The sequence below is a fragment of the Balaenoptera borealis genome, assembly GCF_965194805.1.
Source record: "Balaenoptera borealis genome assembly, chromosome: 7".
Classification (NCBI taxonomy): domain Eukaryota; kingdom Metazoa; phylum Chordata; class Mammalia; order Artiodactyla; family Balaenopteridae; genus Balaenoptera; species Balaenoptera borealis.
Window position 1 is genome coordinate 124,108,130 of NC_138864.1, and position 16,664 is coordinate 124,124,793.

Genomic DNA, 16,664 nt, shown 5'->3' on the forward strand with positions numbered 1-16,664 from the left:
TACCAGCAAGGTCACGTGAGGGGCTTCTTCTGGGTCAAAGACCTGTGACTTTTCGGTACATCCTCCCATGGCAGAGGGGTGAGGGGTCTTCCGGGGTCTCTTTTATAAGACCATTAATCCATTCATGAGGGCTCCACCTTCATGACTTAAGCACATCCCAAAGGCCCCACCTCCTAACACCATCCCATTGGACATTAGGGGGGACACAGGCGGCGAAACCACAGCACCTGAAGACACAGGGAGAAACGGGATGGATGAGACAGGGAAGGGAGAAGGAGCGCTCAGTGTGGCTGGGTTTCTTTGTGGGCTTTTTTCTTTTTGAGTGAAGAGAGACTGAGGGGACCCACAGTGGGGAGGGCAGGGTGGTGGGGAGGGGCGGGGTCTCCTCCCTCCCTCTGGAGGTCGAGGGAGCCTCCAAGTGTCCTGGCCACAGTGCAGTCCCAGGTCGGTGGGTCCCCAGGTGCCATCACCTCCCACCCCAGTGCTATGTTGTTTTTATTTTTTAATCATGGGAACATATTACCTACTCAAAATAATAAAATCTAAGTTTTAAAAGAAAAAGAGAAGGAGGGAGGCAGGAAGGAACCCTTATTGCTGATTAATGGGATAAAGCAGCTGGTCAGGATGGATAGAGTAGACAGACTCAACCCCCCACAAAGATTTCCACATTCTAACCTCCCTGGGACCTGTGAATATGTCACCTTACACGGCAAAAGGAAGGCATTCCGCAGGTGTGATTAACGTAAGGATCCTGAGATGGGAAATTCTCCTGCATTATCCAGGTGGGCTCGATATAATCACAAGGATTTCTCAGTGTAAACCTTCTATATTGTTCTTGGGTTTGGGGTGGGTTTTTTCCTTCTGAGGGTCCTTTCTGGTAAGAGAGAGACAGGGGGTCAGAGAGGAGGGAAGCTGCCACACTGCTGGCCCTGAAGTCGGGGAAGGAGCAACAAGCCAGGGGTGTCGGTGGAAAAGGCAAGGAGATGGATTTTCCCCGAGAGCCTTTATTAGCAACACAGCTCTGCAGACTCTAGACGGTAAGAGAATAAACGTGTTGCTTGAAGCCACTAAGCTTATGGCAGTTTATTTATGGCAGCAATAGGAACTAATACAACAGGTGTGGATTTCCACCCGGAGGACTGTGGATGGAAGGAAACAGAACAAGCGAATCTTCCGCTGCCCCCTCACCACCACCGATGTGTCCCCGTCTCTGCTCGGAGCTCAGTCACCCGAGCAAGCCCAGGACCAGGGTCTGCCGACAGGGAACCAGGGCACACAGGGAGAGGGGGCCGAGTCCTGGCTTTTTGACTGGATGTTAATTATACAGATTCCAACCTTTCCCCCAAGACAGAAGATCGTAATTGGTTTAAGGGGACCCAGATGCGAGCAGGTTACAAACCAGAGGACAAGGGGCTCCTTCACATGTGTGTTGTTGTGTGTGTCGGACTGTTGCATCCCCACCCACACTGGGGGCAGCTTGAAGGCCAAAACCCATCCCTCACTTACCTCTGTGTCTCTTCATAGCAGGTCTGATGATGTTCTGCATTCAGTGGCCCCTCAGTGGTGCTTGTTGAGTGGCTGAGTCACCAACAGCCTAAGAAGCGCAAACTCCAGATTACACCTACCCCTCACGACCTCTTTCCCCCACCCTGCTTTTGTTCCCTGGCCCTAATAATTTTGGCCATTTCCCTGGCTACAGCACCGCCTCCCCACCTAATGAGATGGCAAGAACACCTGAGTGTCACCCCTAAAAAGGCAGCCCCAAGCACCCCGGAGTCTTCACCTCCCACTCGTGCAGACTCCAGATCCCTGGCGGTCCTTGCAGGCAACCACTTTTCAACCTCGTTCCCTTCTCCTCCCTTTTCAGCATTTCTCTCCTTGCTCCTCCTTGCTCTAAGCATGATGCAAACCCCAGAATGTGACTGGCCAGAGATGCAAAGACGAGGAAGGCTCAGACCCCACCGTCAAGACATCCATCCATGGTCATGCTGGGGACACAGCCCGGAGAGTCAGTAAGTGCAGCCCGCGGGGCACTGTCATGTGATGTAATGAGACGTGGGCTTCTCTCCAACGGGCATCTTCTTGTTTTATAAAGACTGGAAGTCTGGTCCGACCCTAGAGCTGCAAATGGCCCCCAAAAGTGTCATCCTAGCGTGACCTTTGTGAACACTTTCGCCAACAGTTCATGGTGTGACCCTGACATTCTCAAGTACACAGCATCCCTGGGCAGATGAATTCTTCTTGAACACCATGTACACACTGGGGTCACTGGCCTCGTTGTCAGGCCCTCCCCAGGTGGGAGAAGGGGGAGCAGCAGGTGTCCCCACCCAAGCCCTCGCCCCAGACCCAAGAGAGTGGGCCCCAGAAGAGGCGTGGCTCCAGAATCCTCATGACCAGCCTGACTGATCCTCTGAAAATACAGGTGGCTCCAAGAAGCCCAAGTCCAGCTAGATGGTATGGCCCACCCAGCCAGCCCAGGGACCAGAACTTCTTGAGGACAGCTTCCCAGCACTCACAGGGCCTTAAGGGGGCACCAACAAGACAAGGTCTCTAAAGTTGGAGGATACCAGTAAGAGCAGAGCCAACCATGAAATCCTGGGGCTCTGAGTTGTTCATCAAGACTGTGCTGGTGGCCTCTGTCTAAACCTCTGCGCTGCCCTGTGGACCAAGCCCTCCGCCGCCATGCCCCTCCACTTTTAGGTGTCCTTAAGTCTTCCCTCTGGACATAAGTGCCCCCCAGAGGCTTACATCCTCAGCTTACATCCAAGCCGGCAGCTTGCCCGGCTGTGGACCGTTATCCACCAGGACCTGAAACATCATTTGTGAGCCCCCAGTGAAAATATAGGCCCTGGCTCAAAAATTAACAATTTCAAGATGGCGACAACAGAAAGTTAAACAAAGTGTGGGGCCTTTTGGACTAAAGTCATACGCCCATGAGGCTGGTCCTGCTGCCTGCACCTGTTACTGAGTCCAGGCTCTCTCTGCTCTCCACAGACAGGCCAATAAGTCGAGAGACGAGGTGTTGAGGCAAGGAATACGACTTTATTCGGAGAGCCGGCAGACGGAGAAGATGGTGGGCTAGGGTCCCCAGAAAACCATCATCTTCTTTTCTGCAGCCATTCACAGGTGGGCAGGGTCAGAATGCCTCTCTGTGAGCTGAACAAAGGCACTTTAGTTTAACAGTCAGGCAGGGGGCAGGGTTCCCTGTGGCGGGCCATTATGCATGCTTACAGCTATAGACAGTGATTATAATAACAAAAACAATGAAAAGCAAAGGTTACAGTAAAAGAAACAGATTCAACATGGAGTCAGAATTGGCTCTTCCCTGTCACACACCCACTGCTTGCCTTAGCTGTGTCCCCAAAGTGGCAGACTGCATCCTGGGCTGTAATATAGCAACGTAGTAATATAGCAAGTATTAATACAGCAAGTAGTAGCAACGTAGTAATATAGCAAGTAATTCACAACGTTCTTTCTGCTCCCAAAAGGAAATAAATATTTATTAATTCAATATACCAGTTGCAGTAAATATATCATTTTAACTAAATGTAAGGTTATGGAAACAGAGCAATTATGCAATTCTAACCCTGTTATCTTGGCAGTAAACTTTTTTAACTAAAAAGATATGATTAACTAAACATTTTTCTCAACTGTAGATTCTCCAAGGACTAATCTTAAACTCTTGGCCAGCTTATAAGCTAGTTCTCAGAGCACGTATATTAATGGTCTCATTAATCTCTCCTCTTAAATTCGTTCTGCTCTCTCAGTTAGGGGGAGATGTTTGGATTTTGTGTGATAATACCACCTGTGTGATAATTGACCTGCTCTTTTGAATTGCATGATTCCCTGTCCTGGGGCCACTTTGAGCTCCACATCCCATAATCTGGAATTTCTAATGGATGAAACCAGGATAAATCTGATAAAAATGAAAACATACCAAGTGTAGATGTTGGATCCAAGGATTTGGCTAGAAAGTTAAAAGGACGCCTACCAGGGAACTCCCCAGTGGTCCAGTGGTTAAGACTCTGCACTTTCATTGCTGAGGTCACAGGTTTGATCCCCATTCAGGGAACTAAGATCCCACAAGCTGTGCGGTGCAGCCAAAAGAAAAAAAAAAAAAAAAAAAAGACACCTACCAAACCCACAGGCTTATTTGCTAGGGCATTCAAGGATTGGTTTGCAAAAGTCACAGTATCCCCATCAATGCCTGAGAATTGATTCCATGTTACAGTTACCCACTGCCACATAACAAACTGCCCCAATTTAGTGGCATAAAATAACACGTATTTTATTATGCTCCCGAACTCTGTGGAACAGGGATTCAGACAGGACACACCAGGGATGGCTTGTCTCTGCTCCATGATGTCTGGGGCCTCAGCAGGGAGGTCTCAAAAGCTGAGAGTATCTCAGAAGACTAGGAGGATCATCTGGAATCTTCTTCCCTTATGTGTCTGGCACCTGGGCTGGGATGACTCGAAGGCTATGCTCAGGAGGGACAATAGACAGAGCACTTACGCATGGCCTCTCCACGTGGCTTGGGCTTCCTCACAGCATGGTGGTCTCAGAGTAACCAAACTTCTTAGGTGGAGACAGGGCTTCAAGAGTGGGCGTTCTAGCAAAGAAGAAGGAAACTGCATGCTTTTTATGACCTAGCTTCAGAAGTCACGTGACTTCACTTCTGCCATACTCTACTGGTCAGTGACGTCACCAACTCACCCAAATTGAAGGGAAGAAAACATAGACCCCCACATCTCAATGAGAGGAGCATTTATTCGTATATAATTTTTGTAACCTTGAAAAATGTTTAATTATCCAAAACTAGAAATTCTAATATATGACAAAATAAAACTCAAGACCAGGAAATATCAAAAGGGACAAAGAGCTATGTCATACCTATATATAAAAAAGGATACTGGAGGGAATTCCCTGGTGGTCCAGTGGTTAGGACTCAGCGCTTTCACTGCCGTGACCTGGGTTCAATCCCTGGTGGGGAACTAAGATTCCACAAGCCTTGCAGAGTGGCCAAAAAAATTTTTTTTTTAAAAAAGGACACTGGATGCATATCAACTAATCATAACGTATGAATCTTATTAGGATCCTAATCTGAGCAAAGAGAATCAAAATATTCATGAGACTATTGGGAAATTTGAACACTCACTGGATATTTAACGATACTAAGAAATTATTATAAATTTTTTAGGAGTGATGATGGTATTGTGGTTATGTTTTAATAAGAATTCCTTATCTTTTATAGATAGGTGCTAATGTATTTACTAATAAAATATGATGTCTGTCATTTACTTCAAAATAATCAAGTAGAAGGGATGTGGAAGAGTTCGTGGGGTATAAATGAAATGAGATTAACCACGTGTTGTTGAACCTGGATTCAGGAGGGTTTGTTTTATTCTTTACTTCTGTGTATGCTTGAAAGAGGATGATACATCTTGATAAAAGAAACAAGAGATGAAGGAGATACAGCATGTGTGCACCTAACAAGATTATCTCAAGTGCAGGAAGAAAACATACTTAGCACATAACTCTCAGAAACTAACAGGTCAAGCAGATGAAAAATAAGCAGAGATATAGATTATCTGAATAATACATTTAATAAGTTCAAACTTAGATATTGATATAAACCTCTACACTCTACTTGAAAGTTGCTAGGAGGGTAATTCTTAAAAGCTCTCATCACAAGAAAAAAAAATGTAACTATGTGAGGTGATGAAGTTAACTGGGCTTGTTGTGGTGAGCATTTTGCAATACGTACATGTATCAAATCATTATGTGGTACAGCTAAAACTCATACAATGTTATATGTCAATTATATCTCAATAAAACTGGTGAAAATTTAAAATAAAAAAATAAAGGGATATGGCATGAGCAAATATGTGATGGGGATATTTCACCAAGTCTCAACTTCCTACATGCAAGAGCTGGATCATAAGAACAAAACACTGCATCTGTGTAATTCAGCAATTACTATTTTACTAAAAATAAGGAAGACCCGACCAAGGAAAGACAGAAAAGCATTATTTTGAAATCTGCGGCGCCGCATAACCATATTTTATAAGAATACATACGAAATCAAGGGTATATTATATCAAATTTAAAAATATAGGGGGCTCAGGCTGTCCCTACGCTTCTTTTCCTCACCATCTTCGTGCCCTCCTTTCGCCAAGGCTTCCCAGGCGCTGAAGACCGGCTTCTTCTGGGCTCCGCATCTTTGCTCCTTTGGGGAGAAAGAGCTGAGCTTTCGCGGCGCCGCCGAGGCTGGGCGCTAGGTGGCGCCGCTGCGCTTCTGCGCCCCCCAACACCCTCCCACCCGCGCCAGGACGCCGCCCCGAGCCCGAGATCCCCTCCAGACCCGAGGTTCCTCCGCGGTCCTGCCGCATGCACCACTGGGTCCAAATTCAGCGTCTAGACAGGTGCACCTGGGGAGGACTAGGAGTGATGGCAGGCTACAGAGTGGCCAGACGCCTGCCTTCCTGCAGGGAGTGTCTTCTCCAAAGCCCAGCGTTCACGTCTTATTGCATATTATTCACTTCCCTTACTTCTTCCTGCCCCCTCCTCGGGGCCCGTTTCTCCTCCTCCAGGACCTTAAGAATGTACCTTCTGTTCCCAAACCTCCTGGGTTGTCTCTGGCCGCCTACTGGCTCCATTCTGAGTCGGAAGAACAAGCAACACGTTTGCCAGAAAGAGCACAGCCAAAAAATACAACAGGCCTCTTATTATCAAGGAAAGAAGCACCGGGTTGTTGCATTAGTGGGTTATTTTAATTCTGTAGATCAGTCTCACCTTGTCTGTAGTTGAAGTAACAGAACCATCTCCAACTAGCGAAAGCATGAATGGAGAACGTACTGTCAGCACGCAGGGCTGTTTCTCCATAACTGGCCATAATGGAGAGGGCGTATGGGCTGGCCATGAACTAATTCTGGAATCTTGGTACCGCATGCGCACAGGCGGGGATCACAGCAGTGGCTTGAAGGAGTGACAGGCCCCACACTTTGGCAGCCATCCAAGAGGTGCAGCCAGGCTCCTGGACCACCAGACTTGGCCATCAAACTGAGTAGGTTAACAAGGGACAAGGAAACGTACAGAATGCAAGTTAGAGGAGAAGCCTGCTTCCTCCTGGGCCGCCACCTTCCCCAACCTTCTATTCTGTTTTCAAGGAGACATGGGAAAAAATAATCAGCCCGTGGGTGTGGTTGGTTCTCCCTTCCCTCCCCCCATGCCTCGGAATGAAGGGCTAGTGCCATTTCCACCTGGGAGATGGCCCAACCCTGCCCATTCCAGGTTTATTCAAGGTTCCCTGGTGCCCAAGGAATGTGAATTAAGCAAACAAAGTTTCACATTGTGCTTAATATTCCAGAAAACTGTCTGAATACCTTTTATTTTTCCAGCAGTAAGGAGGTAAATCTTTTTTTTTTTTTTTTACTGTATGATTTTATTTATATGTGGAATCTAAAAAAACAAATGCACAAACATAACAAAACAGAGTTATAGGTACAGAGAACAAACAGGTGTTTGCCAGAGGGGGGGAGGGCAGTCGGCAGAAGAAAGAAATAAGTGAGGGAGATTAAGAGATACAAACTTCCATTTGCAAAATAAATGAGTCATGGGTAAGAAATGCACCCTATGGGGAATACAGTTAATAACTATGTGATATCTTTGTAGGGTGACATATCCGTAACTAGACTTATGGTGGTGATCGGTTTGAAATGTATAGAAGTATCAAATTGCTGTTATGTAACAGAAACTAACATAATGTTGTAGGTCAATTATACTTCAAAAACAAACAAACGACAAACATAGAAAAATAGATCAGATTTGTGGTTACCAGGGGCAGGGGATGAGAAAAAGGGAGATTGTGTGAAGGCCGTCACAAGGTACAAACTTATAAGATCAATAAGTACTAGGAATGTAACGTGCAACATGATAAAAATATAATTAACACTGCTCTACATTATACATGAAATTTGCTAGGAGGGAAAATTCTAAGTTCTCATCACAAGAAAAGAATTTTTAATTTCTTTAATTTTGTATCTATATGAGATGATAGATGTTCACTAAACTTATCATGAATCATGCTTCAAACCTTAAACTTACACAGTACTTTATGTCAGTTATATCTCAATAAAACTGGGAGGAAAAAATAAAATTCATAATTGTAGTTTAAAACCATTATTCCAATTTACCGAACATGTTTCAAGGTTTAAGGAGGTAAATCTTAAACCTTTCATCTTAACACCATTAAGACAAGTTTGTTACAGGATTTGGACAAAGCACTTTTATAACAACTGATCCAATATTTAAAACATCAACAGTTTTTATCCTAGCCATTGTTTTTTAATTGTTGAGATTATCTAAACATTGTTTCAAAGCTTTGAAACTACTAAAAGACAAAAGATGATGAATGTCTGTAAAAGGAAAAGGAAGATAACAAATCTTTTAGCATTAGGGGGAAAATCTAATCTTCTTAAACACAAAGGGTTACAGTTCAGTAGAAAATAACTTCTTGTAAAGAGGAGGCAGGAAATGTATTTGCTTTGAAACTTTTTACTTTTAACCTTCAATCTTCCTGAGGAAGCTGTTCACTGTACTTAAAACAAAACAAAACAAAAACAAAAACTTTGTTTAACTTCTGATCATAGTTTCCTTGAGTTAAGAGGAGTGTCTTCAGCATTAGCTGGTGTACTTATTAATAGCATCCCACATCTGAACATCATCTCTAACATCTGGAATATTCTATGATTAACTCATAAGTTAACAAAACAAAACTCACAGGAAGAAAGAAAGGAAGGAAGAGAGAAAAAGAAAGAAAGAAAGAAAGAAAGAAAGAAAGAAAGAAAGAAAGAAAGAAAGAAAGAAAGGAAGGAGGGAGGGAGGGAAGGAAGGAAGAAAGAAAAGAAGAAGGGAAGGAAGGAAGAAAAAGAAGAAATCCACTTTCAAAATGGTGGTGTGAGGAACTCTGCAAACCTCCTCCCGAGCAAAACACTCATAACTGGTAAAAAATATATTTAATTGTATTTTTTAAGCATTTAAAGCCTCTGGGACCTCAATTCCTCTTGCCTCAGTTTGCTTGTAGGTCAGAGATTGCATGCTGGGAGCAGCAAGCTGAGAAGACCAGAGCTATTGCTTCCACCCAAAGCCCCACTTTGTAAAGCAGGGGTGTCACTCAGAGAAGGAAGCCACTGTCTCTGCCCCCAGCTCTGAAGCAGTGGTTCAAATTGTGCCATGGAAAGAGAAGGCCATAAGAATAGAGAGCTATGATGTGAAAGAAAGAAAGGAAGAAAGAAAGAAAGAGAGAGAAAGAAAGGAAAGAAGAAAGGGAGGGAGGAAGGAAGGGAGGGAAAGAAAGAAAGAAGGAGAGAGAGGAAGAAAGAAAGAGAAAGAGAGAAAGAAAGAAAGAAGGAGAGAAGAAAGAAAGGAAGGAAGGAAGAAAGAAAGGAAGGAAGGAAGAAAGGAAGGAAGAAAAGAAAGAAAGAAAGGCACTTTATTTAGAACAAAATGTTGGGCAAGTTCTAGCATACGGGTGCTCTTGAAAACAATGGAGATTTTGGTGGTAAACAGTGACGAGAACGCTGGTAGCTCCATAAGAGCAATGAGCTAAACTGCAGGTCAGCTAGTTTGTCAGAGAAAAAAAAAGAGAGAGAGAGAGACAGCTAAGACTCCTCCAGAAGTTAGAACAAACCTCAAAGGCTGGCCTCAAAAAACCACTCCCATAAAGGGGCCCAAATTTAACTGGATCACACGGTGAGGCACTGCATACCCCAGGCATGGCTGAAAGCAATAGAGCGGTCAGCCAGTAGCCAGTGGATCCTAACATCTGAGTGTGATGCCAACAGAGACAGAAGGTTTAAGAGCGAGGTCAGGGGAAGAGAAAACCAAACCACTCTCGTCCCAGGGTGACTGTGCACAGGCTGAGTCTGCACCCCATGAGGAGAAGCAATAGAGGCTTCACACGGCGGGGAAACACACTTCACAACCATAATCCAGCAAAGTCACCAAAGCAACAAACCAGCAGCAACAAGAAGCCAGGGGGCGGGGGCAGGGGCAGTGTCCAGTATCAGTACAAGTTTGTCTTAACTGTCTTAATGGTCTAAAGAAAAAATAGATAAATTTGACTTCACCACTGTTAAAAATTTTGTTCTTCAAAGGACTTTATCAAGAAATTAAGAGGACATGGGACTTCCCTGGTGGCGCAGTGGTTAAGAATCTGCCTGCCAATGCAGGAGACACGGGTTCGAGCCGCGATCTGAGAAGATCCCACATGCCACGGAGCTACTAAGCCCGTGTGCCACAGCTACTGAGCCTGCGCTCTAGAGCCCACGAGCCACAACTACTGAGCCTGCATGCCACAACTACTGAAGCCTGCGTGCCACAACTACTGAAGCCTGCGCACCTAGAGCCCATGCTCTGCAACAAGAGAAGCCACTGCAATGAGAAGCCCATGCACCACAACGAAGAGTAGCCCCCGCTCGCCCCAACTAGAGAAAGCCCGCGCACAGCAACGAAGACCCAACGCAGACAAAAATAAATAAATAAATTTATTTAAAAAAGAAAAAGAAAGAAAGAAAATAAGAGGACAACCTACAGAATGGGAGCAAATATTTACAAATCATATACCTGACAAGGGTCTAGTGTCCAGAATCTATATGTGTACGCGCGTGCGTGCCCACACACACACACACTTTATCAATAAAAACAGACAAATAATTAAAACTGGGCAAAGCGTTGAATAGACATTTCTCCTAAGAAGATGTCAGATGGCCAATGAGCATACTAAAAGATGCTCAACATTATTAGTCATTAGAGAAATGCAAATCAAAACCACAAAGAGGTACGATTTCACGTTCACTAGGATGCTAAAATCAACAAGACAGAAAATAACACATGTCAGCGAGCATGTAGAGAAATGGGAACCGTCATACATTGCTGGTGGAAATGTAAAATGCTGCAGCCATCTTACTATTTCTGTAGATTAATGATTGCCTAGGGCTGGAGAGTGTTGGGGAGAAATTTGGAGTGATTGCTAATGGGTGTACGGTTTCCTTTTGGAGATGCTAAAAAATGTTCTAAAATTCAATGTGGTAATGGTTACACAACTCTGTGAAAATATTAAAAACCACTGAATTGCACACTTTAAATGGGTGGATTGTACGTATGTGCATTATATTTTAATAAAGTTGTTATATTTTTAAAAAAGAAGAGAAGAAGAGACGGGGCATAGAGAGGAAAAGGAAGGAAAGGTCAGGGTCTTTTTGCTCTTCATCACTTCTTACATTTTCCTACAGGATCTAGAATTAGGAGTATTTTCTGCCCCAAGCCACAGAGATCTCCGATTCCACACTGGAATTCCTGGCTGTGATCCATGTCAACAAGAGGGAAGAAGTGTCAGCATGAGAGTTAAACCCAAATGACCTGGCTGCTGGCCCTCCGAGCTGAGTGTCCGCGGCCCAGCAGGAGGCTCTGGACTGTCAGGTCAGGTCACTGCGGGAACAATTTATAGCCAAAAAGAATTTGGGCAGATTGAGACTTGACCATAAGCCTGAGCAGATGCCTGAATTCTCACGCTTAGGGTAGCTAATTAGAAAGAAGGATGAGAAAAAGGCAACTGATTACTGAATGGGGCTTTTTCCGCGTCCACAAATCTTTTGTAAAGCCCAAAGCTGAAAACACAGAGTACCCCCATGGACTGGAGGGCCTGAAATTTCATGCACTGCCTTGACACCTTTGGGCATCACAGGGCCCCAGAGGCCCAACCATGAGTTCCCAGCTGTCTCCTGTTCGCCCCCCAGCAGGCGGGAGAGGGTTCCCATACAGCCCGGTGCGCTCCACCTGGTCCTTTTGGGTTTCACGTACCTGCCGCTTGCCATCCTGAGCCTCAGGACGGCAGGAATGGCCCATACCAGCAAGGCCAGTTTTCCTCAATCCCCATCCCACCCCTGCCTGGCCCTGCCCCAGGTGGGGGAAAGCAGACCCTGCCCATTCCCAGGCCAGGACCCATGGACCTGGGATCCAGGAGAACTGGGAGGAAAAACTTTGAATTGGATGTCAGATGAGAGTTTTAAATCAACTTGACAGGGTGTTTAATACCCAAACATAATCAAAAATCAATGGTGGGATCTGCTCCCAGGTTAAGGCCAGGATGAAAGGCCCAGCAGACATGGCTGTGGGGAAACAGAAGCCCTGGGGCACTTAGCACAGAGACCCATGAAGTTAGGGACCTGGTGGCTTGGGTGACAGAGGTGCTAAGGAACAAGCAAGGGCAGGCACTCCAGAGACAGCAATTACAGGAGACACGTCCAGCCCAGGAGTGGGGGACAGAGGGAGGAAGACGGGTTCCCAGACCCAGGGGCCAGGTTCACCCCTGGAAGCTGGACCCGGTGGGCGTCTATCCACAGAGGGAGAGGGATGGGGGTGACCCACCCCAATCTCCCAGCAGGGCCTCCTGCTGCTGGAACCTGCAGCGTGGAAGACACAGCCGCAGGGCCTGTCCCCGGAGAGACAGACAGAGGAGGGAGGGAGAGGAAGTGTCCCAGGACCTGCACGGCAGGTGGAAAGCCAGCAGATGGAAGCCTCCATTTCTACTTCTCGCCCCTTCTGGCTCAGACTGTTCAGTAAGTTGGCTCATGTCACGTTGGCCCCCAGGAAACCGGACCAGCGGTGCTCAAACAGGGCTGCCAGGGTGGTCTGACCCAAGTCACATCTATGAGGCTAATCTCCAGGAAGAGGACCCCTGGCCGCATCCTTTGGGGTGGGCAGACTGTGCAGCCTGGGTCATGGGTGTGTCCTGTGATTTGCCTCCCATGTGGCCAGGCTGGCGCACGGTCCTCTGGCGGCTCAGACCCCAGAATATAGGGCCTGCCTGGCACGTCTCTACGTGTGTTGGTTGAGGGGGAAGATGTACCGAAGAGGGAGACCTTGTTATACACACCTCCCCCCATCTGATCCGTACCTGCCGAAGGCTTGGACCCCGGGATGGGGGGATTGGTCCTATGCGTTTCCCCCTAGGATGGGTCCAAAGTCCCACCTCTGCTGGAAGCATTGCTGGCGGGCTCCCCCATGCCAGGCTCGGCAAAGCTGCTGGCAGGGCAGTGGCAGAAGGAGAAGCACGGGGAGAAGGAGAAGCTCTGAGTGGGAAGAGACACCGCCCCACCAGGAAACTTCTCGGACAATCGAGAGAAGAGGAGAGAACAACAGGTGCCCCCTTCCCTCCGGCTCCCCCTCCCACATTTCCTCCCCACGGTAAAGCAGATTGTCATTTTGTCTGTGGCCCCTCCTCTACCAGGTGGAGATGCAAATAGGAAAAAGGGAGGGAGGACTAGATTGTTTTACATGACAACAACGAGGATGAAGTCAGAAGATTTAGGGAAACAACCTGTTGCTTGGGACTTCCCTGGCGGCTCAGTGGTTAAGAATCTGCCTGGCAATGCAGGGGACACGGGTTCCATCCCTGGTCCCGGAAGATCCCACATGCCGCGGAGCAACTAAGCCTGTGCGCCACAACTACTGAGCCTGCGCTCTAGAGCCCGTGCGCCACAACTACTGAGCCCGTGTGCCACAACTGCTGAAGCCCGTGTGCTTAGAGCCTGTGCTCTGCAACAAGAGAAGCCACCGCAATGAGAAGCCCGCGCACCACAACGAAGAGTAGCCCCCGCTCGCCACAACTAGAGAAAGACCGCACGCAGCAACGAAGACCCAACGCAGCCAAAAGTAAATAAATTTAAAGAACCTGTTGCTTTGAGAGGCCTTCCAAGAATGGGGCACAGATTAAGGCAGCCCTGGGGCAGGGAGGGAGAGCTTCTCTGGGAAGGAGGGGTGGGGGAGGGGGAGGGGAGGGGAGGGGTGGGGGGGACCTCCTGGCCCACACGGAGGAACCCCTGTCTCAGAGCAGAGCCAACAGGTGTAGGGTTTCTTTAAGAATGTTCTCATTTTTCTCAGTTCAAGTATAAAAAGGAGAAAGAATTACAAAGCAGAGCCTTCCCGGCCGGCAGTCTGGGTTCTGATTCCAGGGAAGCAGGGCTCTAACCCCAGGGCCCCTCAGGCTGGAGCATCCTCAGGCTGGAGGTGGAGAGCCTGGGCCAGCCCAGCACCTCTGAGACTCAGTTTCCTCGGCTTGACACTCATTCCTTCCTTCCAGCCTGAGGGGCACAGCTTCTGGACTGGGGGTGCCCTTCGTCCCCCTCTCCCTGCCCCATAGATCTCATTCCCCCTTCCAGCTCTATCTCCTCCATACTCACTGCCCCACTGCCCTTGACCCTGGGGCTGCTCTGTCTGCCCTCTGACTCTCCTCCCCCCACCGCATTCCCCCACCCCGGCCTTACAGGTCCCCTGCCCCCGCCCCCGGGGAAAACCAAGGACCTACAGCAGTCTGCTGAGGTCCACCACTTCCTAGGTGACACTGACCTCCCCGCATGGCAGGCGTCTCCTTCCTGCTCCCGGTTAAAGCTGGGGCAGCCATCTTCCTGCTCTTCGTATCTGTGCTTCTCTCCAAAGCCTACGCTGTCTTGCTTTAGTGACACAGGGCCACACTTATTACAGAGGCCTCGGCGGCAACACAGCGGTGTCCCAGCCACCTCCTGTTCCAAGTGAGGCCAGAGAGAGAATGTGGGCCTCGGGTCACACACCGTCCGTGACCAGACTGGGTGTAAACCCGTGTGTCCGGGTGCCAGGGGTCTTTCCACCAAATCTCTGGAATTTCTAAACCTCCAAGACTCGTTTTTGCAATTTGAACTCTACTTGGGACATGGTTGGCCACTGAGGCTTGTACCAGCGGTCAGCAGAAGGAAGCAGTCATCAGCTTGCCCACTCCAGCCCACTTTGCCTGCGGCTACAATGGCTACAAATCCATTTGTTTGCTGCGGCTGGCAGGTTAGGCTCCCTCGGTGTTCATTTCCTGCTCGGAGAGGCAGTGAGTCATCTCCCTCCCGCTTCTCCTCCTTTAACTATTGCTCTGAGACCAGAGTCTGCAGGAGGAGAGGTCACATGGAATCCTTTATTTAGTACAGAAGTTCTCTGTTTCGGGGCGGGGAGCACCCAGCAGGGGTAGGTAGAAACAGCCTCGTTAGTTCTGAGAACACACCCCGGCCAAAAAACTCGGTGCAGCTGGGAATTCCTGGAGTTCTCAGAGGTCCACTGACGTTCAGGACCCTGGAGCACTCATTTTGTTGCTGGCTAAAAGACGACTTGGGGTTGAGGTCAATTTAGCAAGCTGGGGTGCAGACCGTTGGGAAAAGCCAGACAGCCAAGGAAAGCATCCCGGCTTAAGCAGCTTAATGCTGTGCTTCTTTGAAAGGCGTGCTGTCTGCCATGTGTCCACCAGGTGGCGCAGCACACCTTAGCTGTCAGCTCCCACAGGCAGCCCGGTGTTCACTGCTAACCTAACCGAGACTGGAAGTGCCCACAGGTACAACGCTAGAGCTTGACCAATAATGTGTTCATTTGGACTACCTAAGTTCAGCCAAATTTAACAGAAAAATAAAACGGTGGCTTTGGCAAGAAAGAAGCTATATTTGTTTCTATGTGAAAAGTGCCCTGGGCTGGTGTAGGAGCTCCACAAAGGTGTGTGTCCAGGAGGCAGCCTCCTTCCTCTTCAACACAGACCCCTAGGATATGGCCCTCAGCCTCCTACTCCAAAGTGGCTGCTAGAGCTCCAGCCATCACATCTGAGTACTATGCTGTAGGATAGAGGACAGGAGAGAAATGCATGGCCCCATGCTCTAAGGAGCTTTCCCAGAATTCAGAGACATCATGTAGTTCTACTTACAATTCATTGGCCAGATAGGGAGGCTGGAGACTGGAATCTTTTACCTGAGCATCACTACCCCCAAATAATTTCAGGGTTCAGTTTGGAAAAAAGAATGTAAGAATGGAAAGCTGAAAGCAACTAGAAACCTCGGCCACGTATTAACATAGGACGCTGAAAATTCCTTTATGCCAATACAGCATACTTTCCAACCCCTGGAAACTGGGACACTGAGGCCTCCCTCACTGCCTGCCCTTTATTGATATGATTCACAAATGTGTGTCCCATGTCCAAATTCTTCTCCTAAACTCCAGGATCTGCATGTTTACCTAAATGTCCTACAAGAACCCACGCCAGCTCACCACCTTCCTATCCCGGTCCTGCTCTTCCTCCCATGCTCCCAGCTCCAGGACCCCATCCTCAAGTCCCCCACCTAAGCCAAGAACCGGGAAGCCATCCTGGACCCCCTGCTGCCCCTACACAAACACCGTCTCCATCTCTTTACCCTTAGACCTCATCTTCTTAACGTTCCTGGACCACGCTACAGAGACGGGGTGCAGAGGCCGCCAGCCCAGATGCACCCGAGCTTAGTAGGAAACATCAATCCCTGAGGAAATAACTGGAAGTCGTGGTGGGACTGCAGAGAACCCCCTCCCGGGGGGCTGGGGTGCAGCAGGGGTGGAGAGGGTCTGGCAGAGACCGGGGTATAACTGAGGCGCAGAGTGGCCCAGGCAGGGAGGGAAGGGCTCAGGCAGGGTGGCGGCTTGAGCCGAGGCCCAGAGAAGGGAATCGTCGTGCTCTGAGCTAGGAACTGCAAATTCCTCTGTGGCTGGAGCAGGAGAAGAAGGCGGGAGTTGCCACCTAAGGTTCCGAGGGCCCTTGGGATTTCCTTGGGGCTGATGGGCCCTCGGCAGTG

The 16,664-nt window shown here is 48.2% G+C and overlaps 1 protein-coding gene across 4 annotated transcripts in view; it reads right to left on the reverse strand.

The window, feature by feature from the left end:
- Nucleotides 1-1,169: 1,169 nt before the first annotated feature.
- The window catches only part of LOC309631914 (uncharacterized protein), a 34,202-nt gene continuing 18,707 nt past the window's right edge, over nucleotides 1,170-16,664 (reverse strand). Inside the window, exons 1-5 of one of the 4 annotated variants that reach the window (XM_082398810.1) lie at nucleotides 6,796-7,258; nucleotides 6,610-6,660; nucleotides 6,154-6,229; nucleotides 4,516-4,612; nucleotides 1,170-1,594 (exon numbers count right to left, since the gene is read on the reverse strand). In XM_082398810.1, coding sequence (XP_082254936.1) covers nucleotides 1,558-1,594; nucleotides 4,516-4,612; nucleotides 6,154-6,229; nucleotides 6,610-6,660; nucleotides 6,796-6,951 — 417 coding nt within the window. In that variant the 5' untranslated portion in view covers nucleotides 6,952-7,258 and the 3' untranslated portion in view covers nucleotides 1,170-1,557. Of the gene's footprint in view, nucleotides 4,613-6,153; nucleotides 7,259-16,664 lie in introns of those variants that run through there. The other 3 variants (XR_014246642.1, XR_014246643.1, XR_014246641.1) reach the window with 3 other exon arrangements.